At 36.6% G+C, this 19,853-nt stretch overlaps 1 protein-coding gene across 7 annotated transcripts in view; it reads left to right on the top strand.

Annotated features, from left to right (window-relative positions):
- The window catches only part of CSPP1 (centrosome and spindle pole associated protein 1), a 67,941-nt gene that overhangs the window by 25,008 nt on the left and 23,080 nt on the right, over positions 1-19,853 (top strand). For 3 of the 7 annotated variants that reach the window (XM_066180394.1, XM_066180404.1, XM_066180396.1), the window contains 11 exons: positions 210-655; positions 4,799-4,891; positions 5,538-5,620; positions 7,399-7,492; positions 8,471-8,528; positions 12,112-12,302; positions 13,141-13,259; positions 14,276-14,354; positions 14,704-14,824; positions 16,812-16,947; positions 18,928-19,074. In XM_066180394.1, the coding sequence (XP_066036491.1) occupies positions 210-655; positions 4,799-4,891; positions 5,538-5,620; positions 7,399-7,492; positions 8,471-8,528; positions 12,112-12,302; positions 13,141-13,259; positions 14,276-14,354; positions 14,704-14,824; positions 16,812-16,947; positions 18,928-19,074 (1,567 nt within the window). The remainder of the gene's footprint in view (positions 1-209; positions 656-4,798; positions 4,892-5,537; positions 5,621-7,398; positions 7,493-8,470; positions 8,529-12,111; positions 12,303-13,140; positions 13,260-14,275; positions 14,355-14,703; positions 14,825-16,811; positions 16,948-18,927; positions 19,075-19,853) is intronic. The other 4 variants (XM_066180418.1, XM_066180422.1, XM_066180407.1 and 1 more) reach the window with 3 other exon arrangements.

The raw sequence follows: 19,853 nt of genomic DNA, 5'->3' as shown, positions 1-19,853 counted from the left end.
GAAAGACATTAGATGAGAGGAAGGCTGTGGTTTTTTTTCCCCAAGAAAAATGAATAAAACCCTAGCTTTTAAGGACTTCTTGAAGCATTTTCCTTGCTCACCTTTTGCCTTTCTTCTTGTTTCGGGTTTATTTGAAGAAATACAAAACTAAGGTTTTACTCAATGCGATTTGTTTATATTCAACTCTCAATATTGTTTCCATTAAACAGAATGAGATGCACAGGAATAAAACACCTACTGCTGTTACCAGGCTCCAGCCAGAATTACATAGAGAAGTCCAGCCCTGTAATAGAGGTGCAGAACCTCCCAAGAAGGATGCTTTTACTTCCACAGAAAGTTGTGAAGAGCTGCTAAACAAGAGATGGCTGGAGGAAGACAGGTACCACAGGTTAGATGATGAGGTTGAATTGAGAAGTCGACTATTAAATAAAAGACTTGATGAGGATTTGGATGTTCCCAGTCGAAGACATCGTGGATTTGCTAGCCAACCTGTAATTCCTACTAGGAAGCACCACAGATTTGATGAAGATGGGGATTTTGGTAGAAGGTACTACAGAGTTGACTATGATCCTGAGACAAATGCAGAAATGGACCCTCGATTTAGATGTGAAAGCGCCTATGACAGAAAAACACCCCGGGGTTTTTCTGCTGAAAGGTATTCTTCATTCTGTTTTCTCTTATTTCTGTAGTGCTTGTTGATGGCCGTGGTTTACTCTCTTTAAATATTAGGGAAAATTCCCATGTGAAAACAGGATTGTTGTACTTAATTTTGTACTTACAAAAAGGACCTTTGCAATAATTTATAGAAAGAAGTGTTGAAAAATTGGATCAGTCCCTAAGACTATACATATATAGAGAAGCATTTTATGTATCATAGCAAATCAAGGATACTTGGTCTGAGAAATGACCCCAGAAGCAGCAGTCCCAAATTCATTTTTATGAAGAGTGGTTTACCAGAAAACATATTTGAGAGCAAACCCCTCTACTGAGAACTCAATGTTACCTCTGTTTCTTTAGTCTGTAACAGTTACAGCAAGTCAGTTTTCAATTCAGATTCCAAAATTGGTTTGAGCATCAATTTTTGGTACATGTGACCATGCATACAAAATGTAAAAGATTTTTTTTAAAAAAAATCCTCTTTTTAACTCCATGTCTTTCTAAATGACAGGCTTTAAACATCTGTGTAGTCGAACCAAATCCTGATAGTTTTAACAGGTGCTCTGTAATAACTACACAGTTTGAATAAGCATTTACAAAAGTCCAAACCAAACTAAAGACGGTGTCTTATATAAATCATTCAGGAGGAAAACTGATATTGTGTACTGTTCAGTATTAAATAGTCTTTACTGTGTTAACTGATAGATCAGTTGAGTTACTTTGACATAAATTTTTAATCTTTTTCTTCTAGCTTACTCATTTAAAAGAAGAAAAAAAGTATGGCCTTCCTAATCATTCAGGGTTTGGCATTCTGGCCACCTTTAGTTATTCCATTCCAAGAACTGGTTGCTCTCAAAACCAGATGGGCTGTGGTGTGAAACAGCACCAAACTTGAAACAGATCTGTTTATACAGCTAAACAAAGCAGTAAAGTTCATTGTAAATAAATTTTCAAATGATATTTTAGAAGTGTTAATTTGTTCCCTTTCCAGGTCTTGGGAACATGAGTGTTGTAGTTATTTTTATTTGTGATAAGCCTGTTGCCAGAATAGTTTTCCTGCAGTTGCTTCAATGAAGGAACCATCAGTGTTCTTCCTTTGCAAGGCAAAATAAACACTTTTTCTTTTTTCTAGAATTAACACTTCTAGGAAAAACAAAGGCAAATTATGCCACTCTCAACAGTGTTGAATATTACTATTATGTTTTGTTGTTAATTGCTGGTGGATGGGTTAAATGATCTTTTGAGTCACTGTTTACAGGAATAATTTTCTGGACAGTACTGCAAATTAATAACTAGGGTGAGGGGAAATGCTCTTCTACTGTAAAAGCATTTTCTGAATTCAATGAACTCATATTTCTTTTACAGTTTCAAATGCCAAGAGAGTTAAAATAATTTTTCTCCAAAAATTGCTCTTGATATTCTTTCTCAGCCTTTTAAAAAAGTAATCGTAAAGGAAGTAAGTCTGTGGAAAAAATGAAATGTCTGGAAGTATTTGGGAGAGGCAGACTCTAATAAATGGGTTATTACAGAGCTTCAGACTGTGTGTTCTGGTGTGCTTCTAAACAGCATGTATTTATTCATACAGTGTTTCTGAAAAAGACTAGCAAATGGAAACAGTGGTTAAATAGATGAGAGGAACAGGGTTGCCTGTTTTCTGCAGAGATGCAGAAGGAGACTGCAAAATTCAGAATTTTTTCCATTCTGTAGTGTATTATAGGTAGAAATGAGCAATTGAGGTTTTAGGATAGAGTGGACTTATCCTATAGCTTTTCAGAAAGAAAAATAATTAGAAGCTTAACTTGGTGTCTAACAAAGACAAACAAAATATTTTTGAAACTAACAGCAATATGTAATTCTCTGTGTTAGGTAATACTCAGAAGGATGAGTGTCCTCTTTTTAATAAGTAGCTGTTTGCCACTGTCTAATGCAGTTGGACACAGAGTCTAATATTTAAATAAAAGTGACCATTTGACAGTGTTTGAGGGTTTACTTTGTTTCTCAGAGCATTTTTACAGAATTATATAAATAAAATATCAGCAAGTATGGTGTTTGAACCAACAGTAGACATCATGCTGAATATTAGTAAGCAAGTTTTTAGTTATTCCAGAAAACCTGGACGGTGCTTATATAAATATCTGTAACTAGTGGATCACCAGGAAATTCATGAGATACTTGGAGAGACCTCTGGAACTGCTTTATCTCCAGTTTTCTTTTGGAAAGGAATAGAGAAGAGAGTCTTATTTTTGCTGTTGGCAAACTAGGTGTATCTTCTTAAAAGAAGCTGCTGGACTGTTACCTGAATTGTCTGAACTTAATTTTATATGTACGATTGTTTGGGGTTTTTTGTGTATATTTTCTACTTCTGAATTTTTACTGAAAATTAGTTTTCAGTGTTTCTTTATGAAATGTGTTTTTTAATCTAGTACTTTTTTTCTCCTTTGAAAGGAGCTCCACTTAACCTCCTATGAAGTAAATTCAGTCTCTTCAAGGAGAAACATATCTCTTAGTGACAGCTCAGCTTGGGAAGAGTTAGCATTTTTTTCCCCCTACATTGCAGGCAAAGTCAGCTTTTCCCAAACACATTTGATTCATGGTGGAAGCTAAATTCAAAAGGAAGCAAATTTTTATTTGCTCTACTAAAGTTCTTAGGTTTTGACATGGGGATTTTTAGTTTGGAGAGGCAGATGTTCATAACAGGACTTTTCAGAAGGGTTTCTGTTTTGATGGAGGCACAAGGTCTGTGGTATATTTCAGCAAACAGAAATGGTGACCGGGAAGTGAGGAGAATTGCAAAATGTTTTAGTTCTTAGGAGTGGAATGCTTTAGTCCATCCCCAGCTGTCAAGTCTGTCCTGTAAACAGGAGACAACAGCTTCTTGATTGAATTGGGCCAACATGTCTGGGCTGCTGTGCTAAGCTGGCTGCTTTTTACAGAAAAGGCTGCCTCTTGAATTCCAAGGTTTGGGCTTGTTTGTTTGGGTTTTTTTTTGCTTCCTTCCTGCATCCTTTCATTACACTGGGGACTCGGCTTTCTGTTTCCTGGCTGTTTCAGTCTTATGTGACCAGCCTTGTAAGGAGTAGATTGATTGTTGTCATAAAGATTAACTTGATCATGAAATAAGATCATGTATGCCAAGAGGATAAATGTTCTTTCATGTTGTTCTGGTGGATTGGTAAGATGCCAGATCAGTGTTTAATAATCTGCTTGCATCCTTTTGCCTTTGATTATTGAATTCTGTTTAAATCAAAGAGAGGCAGAGGTGTGGTGGTTTTTATGTAAATGAATGAAGTTTTCCCCATGTTTACCTAGTTTTTGGGGTTTTTTTTTGTTTGCTTAATAGGAAGTCCATGGCTCTGTCCAGCTCTGTAAAAAGTAAAACTTTGATAGCATTTGTTTGCTACTTTATTTTTCATTGAATGCCTATTTTTCCCCTATTTTGTCATGATAACTTGAAGTCCTCATTATAGAGCTGTTATTTTGGAAGTCGAGAAAAGCTTGTAGATTCTACTACCCCAGATCTTTTCAGGAACAGCTCCCTTGTGTCCATAAAATATTTGGCATCTCTGAAGTTACTTGAAGTTTCAATTATATGATTTCACTTCTTATGTAGATGACTCAAATTTTAGCTCCTGAACTTTTGTATTCACGGTGTTGCCTGCCTTTTGCCTTGAACAAAAGTCACCTCACCCTTTTAAAGTCTATCAGGTATGTAATGAAGTGTAGATTGTCATTGAAGAAGCTTTTCATACCTGAATTGGCTCTTTCACCACACTCACCCAATAGCTGTGTGCCAAAACCTGTTGAAGACTTCATAGGCTCCTGGAGATTAAGAGCAGCAAGATCTGTTTCAGTTAATGCAGTGTGAGTGGCAAAAGCCCTTTAGCTCTCAAAACTCTTAACCAGGTTCATTAGATAAGGGCTGCAGGAAAGCAGGCTTGGGAGTTCACATTCCTGACAGAGCTGCTCTGACAGTGCCAGCAAAGTGAATTATTTCTAGAATATTTTGTGATGTTTTCAGAACTGGTTCTGCTGTCCAGTGTGCATTGAGGCAGCAAAGCCATTTGCACAAAACTGCTGAACCTTCCATTTCAGATTGGCTGTTTCTAGGCAAGCAGAGCTGAGTATTTTCTATTTCTTTAAGGCCCTATCTGAATGGAATGGTACCTGCAGATTATGAAGAGGAATTAAAGGAGAGAGCACGAGTGCGGCCGTTCTCAAGAACTGGAGATTCTAGGTGTGGTATACTGGGTACTTTTCTGATCATTGCACTGCAAAGTCTTGGTGAGAGGAAAATGTTGACTTCAAATCCCAAAACATTGTCTGAAATGGCTGATAGTTTTTTTCCTGCAGCTAGAATAATAGTACAACAAGAAAAATATGTTTCCTCTGAAAATGGCCATTGGAGCTTGCATGCCAGTTTTCTCTTTGAATTAATAGAGCACCTATTCTCCAACTGATGACTTTAATTGAGTCAAATACTGTGGAATCCTGTTTTCATAGTAGTTTTAAAATTCCTTCTCTTCCTCTTGTCTTGGTTTTGCACATCCTGAAGTGATCTAGGTGGGTGAGGCAGAAGCAGAACACTTGTAAAGTCCTTACATAAACTCTTGACTGGCACCATTCAGTCTGTCAACATGGCTGAAGTGCTCAACTGAGTCAATTTTTCTGATCCTTCAAAAACCACAGGCAAATGGGAATTGGGAGAAATGCCTTTTGCCAGGCAGTTTCTTCTTTTGCTTGGGATATTTGTTTGGATTGTAGGAAAACTGTTTGTCACAAATGTGTCACAGAGTGATGTAAGTGGGTCTGTCATGTTTCCCACAGACTCTGTAAGAAATTCTTGAGTTTGATCATTCTGTTTTCTTTTTTGTCTTTGCCAGAAATCAGGTACAGATTAGTTCTTCAGCTAATGAACAGGCCAAGTCTGCAGCTGGAAGGTGCTATGCAACAGGCCTTGTTCTTGGTATGTATAAACCAAGAGTTAGAGTTTTTTATGTATGATTTTTTCTCCATGTGAATAGTTAAAAACTAGACAAATGAGTCTTTTTTTCCTTTTGATAGTTGTCTCCAAGACTGGTAAATAGGTGTTATTTCCATAGAGAAACTAAAGCAAAACATATTTGTTTTCTCCCTTAATGTAACTTACTAATTAATTTTTGATTTACTAATTAATTTTGAAGAGCCCAAGTTTCTTCTTAGATTTCATTAACATTTTCAGGCCCAGAGGAGTGATTAAATTATTTTTACAAAATGAACTATAGGAGAAATCTTAACCTCTCTATTGGTAAAGACACAGCTTTACAGTGAATTTTAATTGCAGAAATATGAAAAATGGTACTGTTCACAACCCTGGGCAAGAACAAATGATTCTGATTATCTCTCCTGTAGCCATTAAATTTAGCAGGAAGCACTAGTTTTGAACGGAATAGAGAGAAATATTGGTGAAGACATAACATTCTTAGCTGAATTCAGGAAACTATAAGGCAAGAATAAAAGAACTGTAGTAATTCTTCAGATGGGAGCTTTGGAAGGCAAGCTGGCTTTGAATTACGGCACAATATATTAACAGTTGTCAGAACAATTTCTGTTAATTTTTTCATTGGAATTTACCTGATCTTCAAAGCTATATGTGGCAGGTCAGTTTTCTGGAACTGTTTAAAGGCAGCATTAAACCAGTGGTGTCATAGTGATCACTCTCTTGTCTGCCCAGTCATCTCATTTGCAGTAACTTGAGGACACAGAGGTACTCCTAGCAGTCCTGGTTAGAAGAGTATTGTAAACTATGTTGTGTAAAGACTATGTAAATTAAAGCTTGAATATTTGAACATGATTTCAGACTCCCCCAAACTCATAAACTATGAGGTTATCTTGCACATTTTGGTCAATTTGTAGTCCCAGCACAACAGTTAAAACAAAACAAAACAATCAGTCAGTCATGCATCAGGTTTTGTTGCTGTTGCTTGTTTGGCTTTTGTTTTAGTTTCTTTCCAGCTTCCTTCTCTTTATTATTCTGGTCTAATTCACTAGAAGTCCAGTCAGTTTGTGTACAGAATACGTTAAGAGTCTTTGTGTCTGACAGTCAACAATACAGGAAGTGCTGCTGATGTTTTTTGGGGTTTGTTTTTAAAATAACAGAAGACTTCTGCACTTATTATGGGGGAACCACCACAAACTAAAAGTTTTTTGTGTTCCTTAAAATCTACATGAGCTGTTATCACCGTTTCCTTTCCTCATATACACATCTGTGGGTACTTTGCTAATTAGTAGTCATGGGAACCATCCTAAAAGTGGAACAGTTTGCTTTCCTCCCCATGGATTTGACTCCCTTCAGTTTTAATTTTCATTTTTGTCCAGAGCAGTGCCTCATAATTCAGGAGTGCTGTAGGGCATCTTCCTTTGGTGAATATTAGACTAAAAAAACCCCCAAAAACCAAAACCCCACAAAACCTTTTTTAGTTGCTGTTGTATGAAATAGCTTTGAGATTTGTAGCTTCCTGATTATACAAAACCAGGCATACTAGGAAAATAACAATGAAAATTTTAGTCATTTTGATCATGATACTCCAAATTGTCTATTAAAACTAGATATCTATTTTTTTTTTTTTTTAGTCTGTAAAGATACAATGTTCATATGGTCTGCAGTGTTTCAGTTTTAAAATTGACTGAAAGGCAGTGTTTTTGTTCAGTACCTTTTGTGTGTTTTGTGGAGCGTTTACACAAATGTGTGATCATTTCCATTAGGTGGTGAGGACAGAGAACTTCTCCAAAGGAGGAAGGAGAAATACAGACAAGAGCTAATGGAACAGATGGCTGAACAGCAGCGGAATAAGAGACGGTAATGGGAAGTCACTATATTTTTAAGAGATAATGGCTGAAATTTAAAGGCATTCCATTAATTCAGTGTGGGAAGAAGCAGCGATTTCCTAACCAAGGGATTCCAGGTAGCTGAGTAATATTGCAGTTAATTAAACTCATCGTCATGAGAGCTTTGGTTTTTAATGAACATATTCACAAGCTTTCAGTGGGTTGAGGACAACCCAGATACTTTTACATTTTTAAAACTGATTTTTTAGTTTCTTAAGGGTAAAGAAGCTTTAACTAAAGTTACCTTTTTTTGCTGATACAGGACTGCCTAAGTAGTTGGCAAAGTTGAAAATTAGTTTTGGTTTTGCCTTCTAAATTTGAAAAGTAACCTTTCATTTTTAAAGCATCTGATCATCTGGCTTATGCAGTATAATAAAATATGAATTTCTTCCTTACCTATTAGCCACTATCTACTGAATAATAGATAATGTCTGGATAAACAAAAACACAAAGCAATATTATAGAAGGGATAAGGAATTAAAAATTGGTTACTACTGGCAGTCTCATTGTGACAAAAATTGTACCATTTTTGTCAGAAAAAGCCTGAGCCCAGAAATTTCAAAACAGGATTTTTTGCTGCACTTTTGAATCATTCATTTCAATGTGTTTAATATTAACTTCTTGAGTGTGAATAAAGACAAATTTTTTAGAAATGTCTTGAAAAGTTGTAGTAAAAAAGAATTGTGGTGGTTTTTCCTTTTATGGTAGTTGGATTTTTACTAGGTGAAATAGATAATAGCCAGATACTTCTTCAGAGTTCTATGTATTTACAGATATTATATAATTTCCTTCCCTGCCTCCAGAAGAAATCAAGTGGAATCATTGTCTTCTGTCATCCTGTATTTTCAGAGTTCTTTTAACTACAGAGTTGTGAATTTATGCTTTAAAAGAATGAATATAGTTGCTATTGCTTTCTGATTTGATCCTTTTTTTAAAAAAACCAAAACAGTGAGAAAGAACTTGAGCTCTCAGTTGCTGCTTCTGGAGCTCGAGACCCAGAAAAGCAGGTAAGAAATTTGGATTTCCTTTCATCTATATAGCCTAATCTTTTTTTTTCTTACATGCACACTGTGGTTGCTCAGTCACAAAACTCTGTACAGTTTCTATAAAATGATAAATGTTGGGCTCTTTAATAAGGCATCAGTGCATAACAAAATTGAAGCCAAGGATGATGAGGCTGTGTCATGGTTTAAGCCCAGCCAGCCAGCCAAGCCTCATGAGCAGCTGCTTGCTCACTTCCCCACCAGTGTGATCAGGGAAAGAATAGGAAAGGGTAAAAGCTGGAAAACTCATGGGTTGAGATGAAGACAGTTTAACAGGGAAAGCAACCCATGGGCAGGCAGGTGTTCAGCCATCACACATCTTGGGAAGACAAACAACATTCCTCCAAACATCCTCCCCTTCCTCCTTCTTCCCCCCACTTGAGCGTGATGTCCTATGGCCTGGAATATCCCTTTGGTCAGTTGGGGTTGCCTGTCCCAGCTGTGTCTCCTCCCAAGCCTGCAGCCACAACCAGTCCCCTCACCAGCGTGGCAGCAGAAGAAAGCAGAAGAGGCCTTGGCACTGTGTAAGCCCTGCTCAGCAATAGCAAAAACATCTCTATATTATCAACTCTGTGTTCACCACAAATCCCAAACCCAGGCCCACACCAGCCACTGTGAAGAAAATTAACCCCTCCCCAGCCAAAAGCAGCACAGGCTGTAAGTCATCACACATGTTTTCAGCATAACAGGAGAACATTTTCATGGAAGTTATGGGGCATTTTCTTTTCCTGTGTCCAAGTGGACATTTGTACCAACAGTGGGTATCATGGCTAGAATACTGAGTGTCCTCTGGTAGCCTCTTACATGCATGCAGTAGTAACCTTTCTTTGGGAATGCAAACTCTGCTGCAGAAAGCTTTTTCTCAATTGAAAAAAAGGTTGTTTGGCAGATGAGCTGATCTCATTAGAACAGTTTTTAACTTAAAATTTGTAAGTTTTTTTTTAAGTGATCCAATATAGTGTTTAGGATTACAAGCATTTTTATAGGATTTTGTAAAAAGCAAGATGTTAGGTACTGTGTTGTTCCTAAGACTTAATGCAGAGTTACTACTGTCTCCACTTCCTTAGTTAAGGTGATGATTACATTAAGAATTTTGATCAGCATGCATCCCGGAGTGGGTTGTCAGCACTAGTAACATTATTAGGAGACTGTTAGTCTTGCAGAGATTGACAGAACTTGTGTGATTTGCATGTACCTTGCTATGTGCCCAGAGCCACTGCAGGTTGGGTATGGTGGAGATGTGCTGTTTGAGATGTAGGGTGATGCTTTCAAGCAATAATAGACTTGTTACTGGCTTAAATTATGACCAGTGCTGTTTTTGGGGAATGCTTCGACACAGATTGAAACTTGTGCCATCTTTGGAGGGTTCAGTAGAGGTGAAAGAAGATCCTCTTTGCTAGACAATGAAGGTGAATGAATAGTTGTAAGATGCTATTAGACAGATCCTTGTGGGTCCCTTCCAACTCTGAATATTCTGTGAAACCATTTCTTTCTGTCTGTGAAACTTGTGAGACAGGGGACTGAGAATGCACACAGAAAAGTAATGAAGCTGAATCAAAATTCTTACTCCTAAATGGGGAGGGAAAACACTTGTCTGGTTGCATGTTCCTGCTCTCCCTGCATGAAGTGTCTTGTGCTTGTTTGGTGCCTGTTTCAAACTGGTTCAGCTCAGTTTTTTGGCAAAATATCTGAATCTTTTTTGCTGCTTTAGTTGGTATAGAGGGGTCAGCTGGCTGATCAGGGATTCAGATGGTGAAAGGGAGAGGAATGGAGAGTACAGCTGGGAGGGAGGCAGGCAGGAGAGGAGGCAGAACTGAGCAGAGGATGCTGGCTCTTCTGACTCAGCAGGCCACAAGGTCAGTGTAAACAGTTTTGTGTAATCAAAGCTGACTATGCAGAAGCATGCTGTGCTGTAGCACTCAATATACCATACACATCTCAGTCAGAGTCTGCAAAGTGCTTGTTGTAGGAACAAAATTACATCTAGAGCAAGTACACGGCATGCATAGTGTTTTAAAAGCACTAATTTAGCTGAAAGCCTTCAATTAAGTTGAATTGCTACATTCATTAAGCATCAGTCACTGTTAGCTTTAAATTGCCTCTCAGGGAGAGATTCTAATTAGGTGCATTTCTTGATTAATTACAGGTTGGTTAAATAGCAATGCCTGATTAAGAATCTATAAATGTAGACTGTTGCATATGCTGCTTGTTTAAAGTGAAACAATCCCCAGGATGAACTGAGTACTGAAGCCACAGCTGAAATCAGCTGTAGAGCTGAAATCTGGGGCACTTTGGGAATGGTTTCATATTAATGTTGTTAGTGAGAAAGACTGTTTTCAATGTTCTGCTGCCCAAGACACTGGATTTGAAAAGACAAAAAGTCTGTAGATTGCTTTATAAAATTCAATTGCTTTAGCTAGTATCTGTTGTCTAATTCTGTGTTCACATCTAGAAATTTGAAGTTAAATGTTATGAGCAAATATTAATGTCTAGTAGATTTTGAGAATTTTTATTTAAATGCTGTAGTCCTTAATTGGTGAGTACTAACTGCCTTGTATATACTGTCTTGCAGCTAAGTGATGAGGAGGTAAAGATTTAATATATTATTGAAATATTTCTATATTGTAGGGTATATGGTTTTCTCATAGATATTTAATACGTAGCTGGTTTTGGGTATTACTTTCTCTGAATGCATGTTAGTTGAAGAACTTCAATATTAGGATCAATAAATTCAGAACAAAATCTCTTTTACTTATAAAGTGTATAATTTGTTTCCATTTTTCTATTGTATTGCCTTATTTAAACAAACATTAGAATAGTTATGCAGAGCAGTTGCTGTAAGGGCTTTCTGGGTGTGATAGGATAGTTCTGAAACTAACTGACTTGCATGCCTTCACATTATTTGCATGTTGCTTTTGACTTCCTTCTGAGGCTGCCAGTTATCAATAAACATTTGCTACTTCTGTTTTAAAAAAGAACTCCCCCCCGAACTCGTAATTGTTGTGGTTGAAAAAATTAATAACATCAAAGGAATTTAAAAAATAAAATAATGGTATTGCAAGGAAATGTTTATTGGAAAAAGTCTCAGTGTATATTTGATTTTAGTTTTTACTGATTATGAACTATTTCAATCTTGGGGTGGAGGGGAGAGATTTCAGAAACTTCTATGCATGAGAATACTTGTCACTACAGAAAATTGGCAGCTGTAGATAAACTGTTCTACAGACAGCTGTGGAAATTTTCTTATTTTTTTTTTTTCTGGACATTAACTAGATTCATATACTTCCTGAAACCTATGATAAGGTTGGTTTTTGTAAATCTCTGATAAATTTCCTGGATTTCCTTGTAATGCTGGATTCCCAGTAGATCACTGGGAGATAAAAATGCAGTTACTAGAAATTTGAGCAGCTATTTGGGATCCGGTGTTTAACCCAACATAAGTGGAGGTTCAGGATATTTTCTAGTAATAAGGTAACTGTTTTGTTTTGGTTTTTTTCTTCTCTCTTTTTCTCTTACTCTTTTTTCTTTTTTTTTTTTTCCCCTTCAGGCAAATAGATTGAAGCAGTTTGGCTACACAGCAAGAGCTTTTGAAGAGAAAGTACCTCCTGAAAGGCCCAGGGTGGCTTTCCAAACTCCAATGCCTGCCCGTTCAGCCTCTCCAGTAAATGGAGACTCTCAGAGTGATAAAGACTTTCAGAGGGGTGTGGTCAGCAGTCTTGGGGAACTGGCAGCTCCCAGGTGCTTCTCCATCATGTTCATTTTACATGTTAAATAAGATTGTTGTTTAGTATGTTATTACTGCTGAGGTAGAGCCCAGTAGTACTGTTGATAATTCTCCAAGGAACTGATGAAGGTAAAAATAATATTCCGACAATTAACAGAAAACTAACTACTTTCCACTGGAATAAACTTTTAATGTCAATTTCCTCATAGTTTATTTGAAATCATCCATGGAGACTGGATTATCTCTGAAGGCAGCTCTCTCGTAGTGGGTGTTTGTGTAGGATAAGGGTTGAGCTGTAGAAATTATATCCATGCTTATAATGTTGAATCATGTTGTGAGAATGCTTGAGCACATGCCCTGCAGAGTCCATGTTTTCACAAGGCTGCTATAGCACGAGTGTGGCTCCTATGAATTAAGCAGTCTCCCAGGGCTGAGACTAAACTGTTCGGGGACAGAAGGAGCTTCAGGCACGTGGCTGAACCTGTGCTCTGCTATTCACCCTTTGACCAGATCTTGCCTTGTTTTCTTTACTGATGCAGCCAGGAAGTACCATTAAGTGAGCCACTTAAAGCAGGCCTGCTTGTTTGATGTTCTTTAGATCTCTCGCGTATTGCTCCCTCAGGGAAGGTTAATTCCCTACTGAGAATTACTGCATCTTGTTCCTGCATGCCACTAATGAGAGCTCTGCAGCTGAACTCAATGTAGAATTTTTCTGTAATGAATTCTCTTTCTATCTCCATCCCCTCTCCATTCTCTTTCCCTCCCTCTCCTTCTCTCCTCCCCCCACTTCTTTTGATGATGTCTTTTCAGTTGTACAACAAACCAAGAAACTGTGTCCCTTTTTTCTTTAAGGCTTGCACCGTTGCCACCACCTCCAGCTCCAGTTTTGACAGACAACTATAAAACACCTTATGATGATGCTTATTACTTTTATGGGGCTAGGAATCCTTTGGATCCTGCTCTTGCTTACTGTAAGTTGGTGATTTTAGATGGCTTGTTAGAGTGATTCATATGACTGCCTTTAATCTGGTTAAATGATGAATAATGTAGAACTTGTAACAGCAGATTAAACCCATTTTTAAATGTGTATTGAATGAAAAGGGCTTTTTAAAATACTGTTTTTGAATGAAGTAATTTTCTCCAGCAACAAAAAGGGCTGTGACTTCCAGAAATCTTGTTCATCACTTGAACAAGCTCTAGTCTCAGATTCTTTGCTGTTACTCCTCCCAGATAATTTTATTTATGATATTGATAATTCAAACATTATTTCCTAAAATCACTTAAATAATAATTAATTACATGTTTAGGCATTGTTACAATTTCAGATATAATTATCAATATTTATAAGATATTTATTAATACATTAAATATATTAAAATAATGCATGAAGTGGTCTATTTTTATAGTTTAAGCACTCCTTTTTTGTCTATCCTTTGCTTCATGATAATTTCACGATTAAAACTATTGTGATGCGTGTAGGGAGAGACTGGATTATGTGGTGTTTGTTTTTTTCTTTTATTTCTTTTTTTTCTTTTTTAGAGAAAAAACCAGAAATATGTAAATTTTTTTTGTGCTACCTTCATAGAAAAGGTAAAGTAAAGGAGACAAAAACCTTAGTAAAATAACTCTTTTACTAGTTGATTTGAATGACATTTGGAAAGAATGAGGATAAATGTCACCATTAAGCGAGTAATTTCATTTTGTTATTTGATTTTAGAATATGTTAATGAGGTAATTTGTGAAACCTAAAGGGATTTAGTTGAATTAAAGAACCAGATTTGTGCCTTGGCATTGTATTTCTTGCTTTAGAGGGCATTAAGGATTATCTAAGTTTTTGTAGAAGCTGAGAGATCTCTTTGTTCTGTACTCACAGAGTATGAGCAGTGAACTCAATTCTTTTAAATAATATCAAATATCTATATCTGAGTATTCAAAATTTAAAATATGGGGGTTTTTTTTTGGTTTTTTTTTTTTTTTTCCTGTGCAGATGGTACAGGTATGGTGGGAATGCAACCCACACCTAGTCTGGATCCTCCTTTAGGCCAAACTCCAATAGAGCAGTCTGTGTAAGTATTATCTATATTCATATTCTTTGTGTGTATTTATCTGTATTGATATTCTTTTGGGGTTGGTAATACTTTGCTGAGAACAGATATGCCTTTGAAATAAAATGTATTAAAGACAAGTCTTCAAACTTCGAAGTAAGGATTTTCTATCTAGACAATAAAAGAATAATTCACTGAACTGCTCTTTTCACATGGATTTTAGAAAACGTTTGGGATTATAAACTGTCAGGCTATGGGAAACAACAGCTCTTAAATACGTCAGGAAGGGATTTTTTTAATATATTTTTAAGTTACCCCTCCTCTGGACCCTGTGATGTCTTGCTTTTAAATGTGTGATTTTTCAATTTAGAAGTAGCATTGGACAGAGGGATACAGGAGACAGACAAAGAAGCATAGGAGTGTATTCTGAAGAGAAAACAAAGCCTTCCAGAGAGGCAACATTATCTTATCAACAAGAATTACAACAGCAGGTACTGAGCAATAAAGTTTCTAACTCTTCATTCTTTTTTTTTTTTTTGGACATATAATGGTTGTAACTGTAGGACTCTTTCAGACAATTTTATGTAGCTTACAAATAAAAAGCTTTTAAACTATTCTTCCTTTCATCACTTCCTTCTTCTGACCCTGCTTTAGCTCATTTTAGCTCTTCAAGTGGACAGTAAGCTCTTCAAATTTTTTGTCAGAGGCAGAGAGAATGTTAAAAATGTTACAGCAAGCAGATTTGTTCCAGGCATGTAGGTTTAAATAATTATTTTCATGAACATAGGAACCTTCATCTTGAAAGGAATGGCTTGTATAGCTCTGATATTCCATTACTGCCATAATTATTAGGAACAGTCTAATTTCTGTAAGTTCTTCACGATCATTTAGACACTAATTCAGAGGTTTGTCTCATGTTTCTTTCCAGGGTATTTGTAGGTGGTGTCTTACTTCTTTTTTACTTCTTTTTTTTGAATGACTTGACAAATTTTTTGGGTCTCCTATTCCAGTCAACATCTGAGTCCTATACTCACTTTAGTGGCCTTTTGCTGCTGCACCTTGTGGGAGTTTGTAGTTATAAAATGTATTTGATGAAACATGTTACTTTTGCAGAAATTTTCCTAGAACCCACTTCAGGGGCACTTAATGTTTTCTTATCTTATTTTTTATATGTTTCTTTGGTGGAGGTAAATAATACCTGTAAAAATACTGTAGTTCTAACTATATTTGTGCAGAAGGGATAAAGGCTGCCAACCAAGGTCAAATAAAGAACAGAATAACCATTTAGTAATAGTGTCAGATACTGCACTATATTCTCACCATAGTCCTAAGTAAGTATGCCCTTGCAGAATTTGACATAAAGGTCTAATAAATGTGGCATGATACAGTCTTTCATAGTTGTTATGGTTCAAAGCAATCAGAGGATATTCTTCTTTTTGCTATAGATAAACCTGACTGATGATTTTTGTAAACAGTTGGCGGGGCTAGATGGATCTTTGTTGACTCATTATCTCTCTTATGAAATTGTGATTAGTTGATAAAGAGAAATTCTAGAATCCCAGAGTGGCCTAGGTTGGGAGGGAGCTTAAAAATCATCTAGTTCCAACACCCCTGCCAAGGACACCTTCCACTAGACCAGGCTGTGTGATGCCCCATCCAGCTTGGCCTTGAACACTTCCAGACATGGGGCATCCACTGCTTCTCTGGGCAACCTATTCCAATGCCTTACCACCCTCACAGTGTTTTATCTAATTATATTTATCTAATGAAATGTTTTTCTAATGCACATGAGAAATAAACTTAAGAAAAATACATTAATGTATTTCAAATACATAAATAGCTCATGTTTTAAAAGCTTTGAGTAGAGGGTGGACTTCTTAACAGCTGTTCACTTTATAAAGGCTACAGTTGTTAGGAGACAGTTACATAAATGATTTTGAAGAAAAAGAACAAAACATTTGAACACTCCTGTGTTATATACATAGATCATAGTGAATTACTACGGAAAACTATTTTATGAATGATTATAGAATTGTGTAACATTCTGTTAAGGCATTTATGATTGGGAGTCATCCCCAGTCTAAGTTTTGATTAAACAAAATGTACCAGATTGAGAGAAGCAAGTGCAGTAATATTGTAGAATTTTGCCTTCTTAATTTTCAGGCAGTATAAACATCTGTATCAAAGATCCAAACATATGGAACTAGTGCAAATGTCACATGTGGACATTTCTGAAACTCGGAAGCCTTATACTGTGTAGGACGTTTCTCTGATGCACAACTGGACATGCATGTTTTGATAACAAGAATGCAATGCCTGTCTGCAGTATAGACAGTGAACTGTTTGGATTTGCTTCCTGTAAATGAGGGAAATAGATGAAGGAAATGGATAATGAGAGCATTCAGTTTGCTCTGTTAACTTTTTATTAAACTTCTACTTGATGTGATATTATTGTGGAACTAACTGGTTTGTTCTTAGATAAGAGAGAGAGAAGAGCGACGCAGACAAGAGCGAGAGGAGAAGGAGAAGTTAGAAGCAGAAATGAGGAATTACAATCCCTGGGGAAGAGGTGGTGGTGGTGCTCCTCTCAAGGATGCAGAAGGAAATCTAATAAGTATGTGAAAATTTTGGGTTCTCTTTTCAAGACTGATGTTTTCTTGCTCTCGTAAGGGCTCTATTCAGCCACATTATTCCTTATTTTGTAACACTGGTAGCCCTTGACAAATTAGATTCGTTTCAAGGAGGTGCATTGTAGGAATAATTGAGTTATTATTTTGATTTCTGTAGAGTCATTCAAATAGTACAATCCAAGCAAAATAGGAAACACAGGATATGTCAGCTATAAGTAAAGACACAATGCAGTTGCAAAGGGAGAAGGAGGAAAACAAGCTGTCAGAGTCATCTGCAATACAAATATGCTAAAGTCTGTTGAGATTTTTATTTAGGTGTGTCCTTGAAACAGGTTTTTCATTTTTTTCTTTTTAAGAATGATTTCTAGGATTAGAAATCTCTTAATTTTGATATGAAAAAAAGGAATGTTTATATACAAATATACAAAGCTGAGTGGAATATTTATATTTCCCAAAGTAACACTGCTGGTAAATGGCTATATAAAGAGCACTCAGCAGTAATGTTTTTTAAGGCTTACTTTTTTCCAAATGCTGTTTTATACAAGATGAGAGTAGTGACCTGGAATATAGCTGTGATCCAGGTTGTTCATCTACACTTCCAGTAAACCACTAAATATTTACTGTATAGTAGTTTATATACAAAGGGAGTTAGTTTAAGTTGTATGACACCTGAGCGACATATGTCAAAATTAATAGTTAAATTTTGAGAGTAGTGAGTAAAGTTTTCATGCTTTTTAAGGGTTTTGTGGCCAAATTACAAGTTTAGAAGCTTGTATTAAGGATCCAAGCTGGTGTTTATCCTCAGGACAGATAGGGTGTTCATGCTGCCTGACTTCAGGGACTGCATTTTACATGTCTGGCTTCTTCCTCTAGGCTTCGACAGTGGTGTGACTGGAAATGTAAAGGTCTCATACTGGCCTGAGCTCTGTATGTAACTGCTGAGAAGTTTATCTCTCTCTGTAAATCAGAAACCAAGAGAAAGAAGCTTCTTTGCCTGTTTTCCTGAATTAAACATGTAAAAGACTTTTTCCACCATAGCTTGGCAGCATGATGGATAAACTATGAGTCAAGTGTCACGAGACAGAACATGCTTTCTGACATGTCTTTTTTATGTGGTGTGACTTGTCTTTTTTATCCTCTTCAAAATGCCTCTAAATCGCTTTTGAGACTGATATATGCGAAGGTTGCTTTACAGAGAGGCATGGAATTTAAAGTTCTCAGAATCTGTGTGCATAAATGACTACAGTAATTCATAATTATCAAACACTATTTCAAAAGGTAATCTGAAAAGTGCAGTACTTTTTTGTTCTGAAATGAGCCTTCTAAGTGTAGTATGGTAACAGTTCAAAATGAGCTGAAATTAGCATCTTTGATCAGGCACCATGTAAATTTTGATGAAAATGCTGGATAATGTTGCTTTGCTTACATATTGAAATCTGCACCTGGATTATTACTGAAGACATGAAGACCAAAATGTGCTTCAGTGCTTCAATTGCACTTTTTCCCTTCAACAGTAATTAGAGAGATTCAGCACTTAAAATATCTATACTAAACTCAAAAGTATTTTACAGCTTTATGGAGATAGAAGAAAGGGTGGTTTCTAAATATCTGCTTATCTACACAGACTTGTCAATTTTGTCATTGAGTTTTTTATCTTTCCATTTAATAGCATTTTGAGGCAGGGGAGAAGGCAGATTTGTTCTGGAGAATCATTCCTGACAAAAGAAAAGTGACAAAATAAATCTTTTAATCTGTTAGTTACTAGTACCTAATTTTTAGTACCTCATCTTTAGCCTCTGTATTCTTGTCTTTGCCTGAATTTTTTGTTCCCATGGCTGATATGCTTAGGAAAAGTGGAATCTGATCAAGCCCACCCCGTATTTTGGAGAATCTACAGTGAACATGCCTTTATGATAAATAAAGGTACTATAATACTATAAACAGTTATTTCCCCTTTCCTTTAGCGGACTTGAATATCATGCACAGGCGAAATGAAGAGGCGTATCATAAACCAGAGGCAAGACTATATGAAGATAAGAGGGCTATTGTTGACCTAAGTTTGGCCTCCTCGAGACCTGAGAACTCAGAAGCATCTACAAATAAAATAGCAGGTTTTTAAGAATACTGTATTACTCCTCTAACTCTCCATAAGCCTTAGTGATCAAAATTCCATAGTTCTTTACCTCTTTCTGGTAGTCCTATGATAGTGCTCTCTACCTGTGAAGTCAGTATCGTGCTTCTTTCCCAAATTTCTTTGTTGCTGTCACTGTGTGCTCTTAAAATCTTATCTGTCTTGTCAGTAGTGATAACTAAAGCTGTTTTAGCCCTGAAGAGTCAGGATCAGTGTATTAGTTTTCCAGATTCAGTGTTTTCTAATCAGGTCTTTGTTCATGTTTGTCTTAGTTTTAAATGACACAGTAGAATACAGCTGTGTAGTAGGTGAGACTATGGAATAAAAGGAGTTCTTCAGGTGTATGATGTTAGAGGTTAAGGTGAAATTGGTACAGTAACTAGGTTAACAAGTTCTAAGAAGTTACAGGTAAATTGGGTACATATGGAGCCCTGTGCACTGCCTCCAAGTTCTAGGGATTTTGATTTATTTTCATATTTTAAAACTAATGCAACTTTATTTTCTTACATTTTGTGTGACATCTAAATGAGAGCACTGTGTTACTCCTGACCTGTCCCTAGTTTAGGATGAGCAAAGGCCAGGATTGGTGATGATCTCAACTCAGCTTAGATGCTATTTTTCCTTATCTTGCTTGAATTGTTGCACTTAATAAAGACATGGTATTTGGGGCGTGAATCTATTTTGCACAAATGCAGTTCAGCATCCTTACCACTGACTTTTGTTCCTTCTGTCCCACCTCTCTCTCTTTATCCCCAACAG

The sequence above is a fragment of the Chamaea fasciata genome, unplaced genomic scaffold, assembly GCF_029207755.1.
Source record: "Chamaea fasciata isolate MVZ Bird 193981 ecotype frontalis unplaced genomic scaffold, bChaFas1.0.hap1 SCAF_1, whole genome shotgun sequence".
Lineage (NCBI taxonomy): Eukaryota > Metazoa > Chordata > Aves > Passeriformes > Sylviidae > Chamaea > Chamaea fasciata.
The sequence above is the reverse complement of the archived record's forward strand: the minus strand, read 5'-3'. Positions and strand labels throughout refer to the sequence as shown.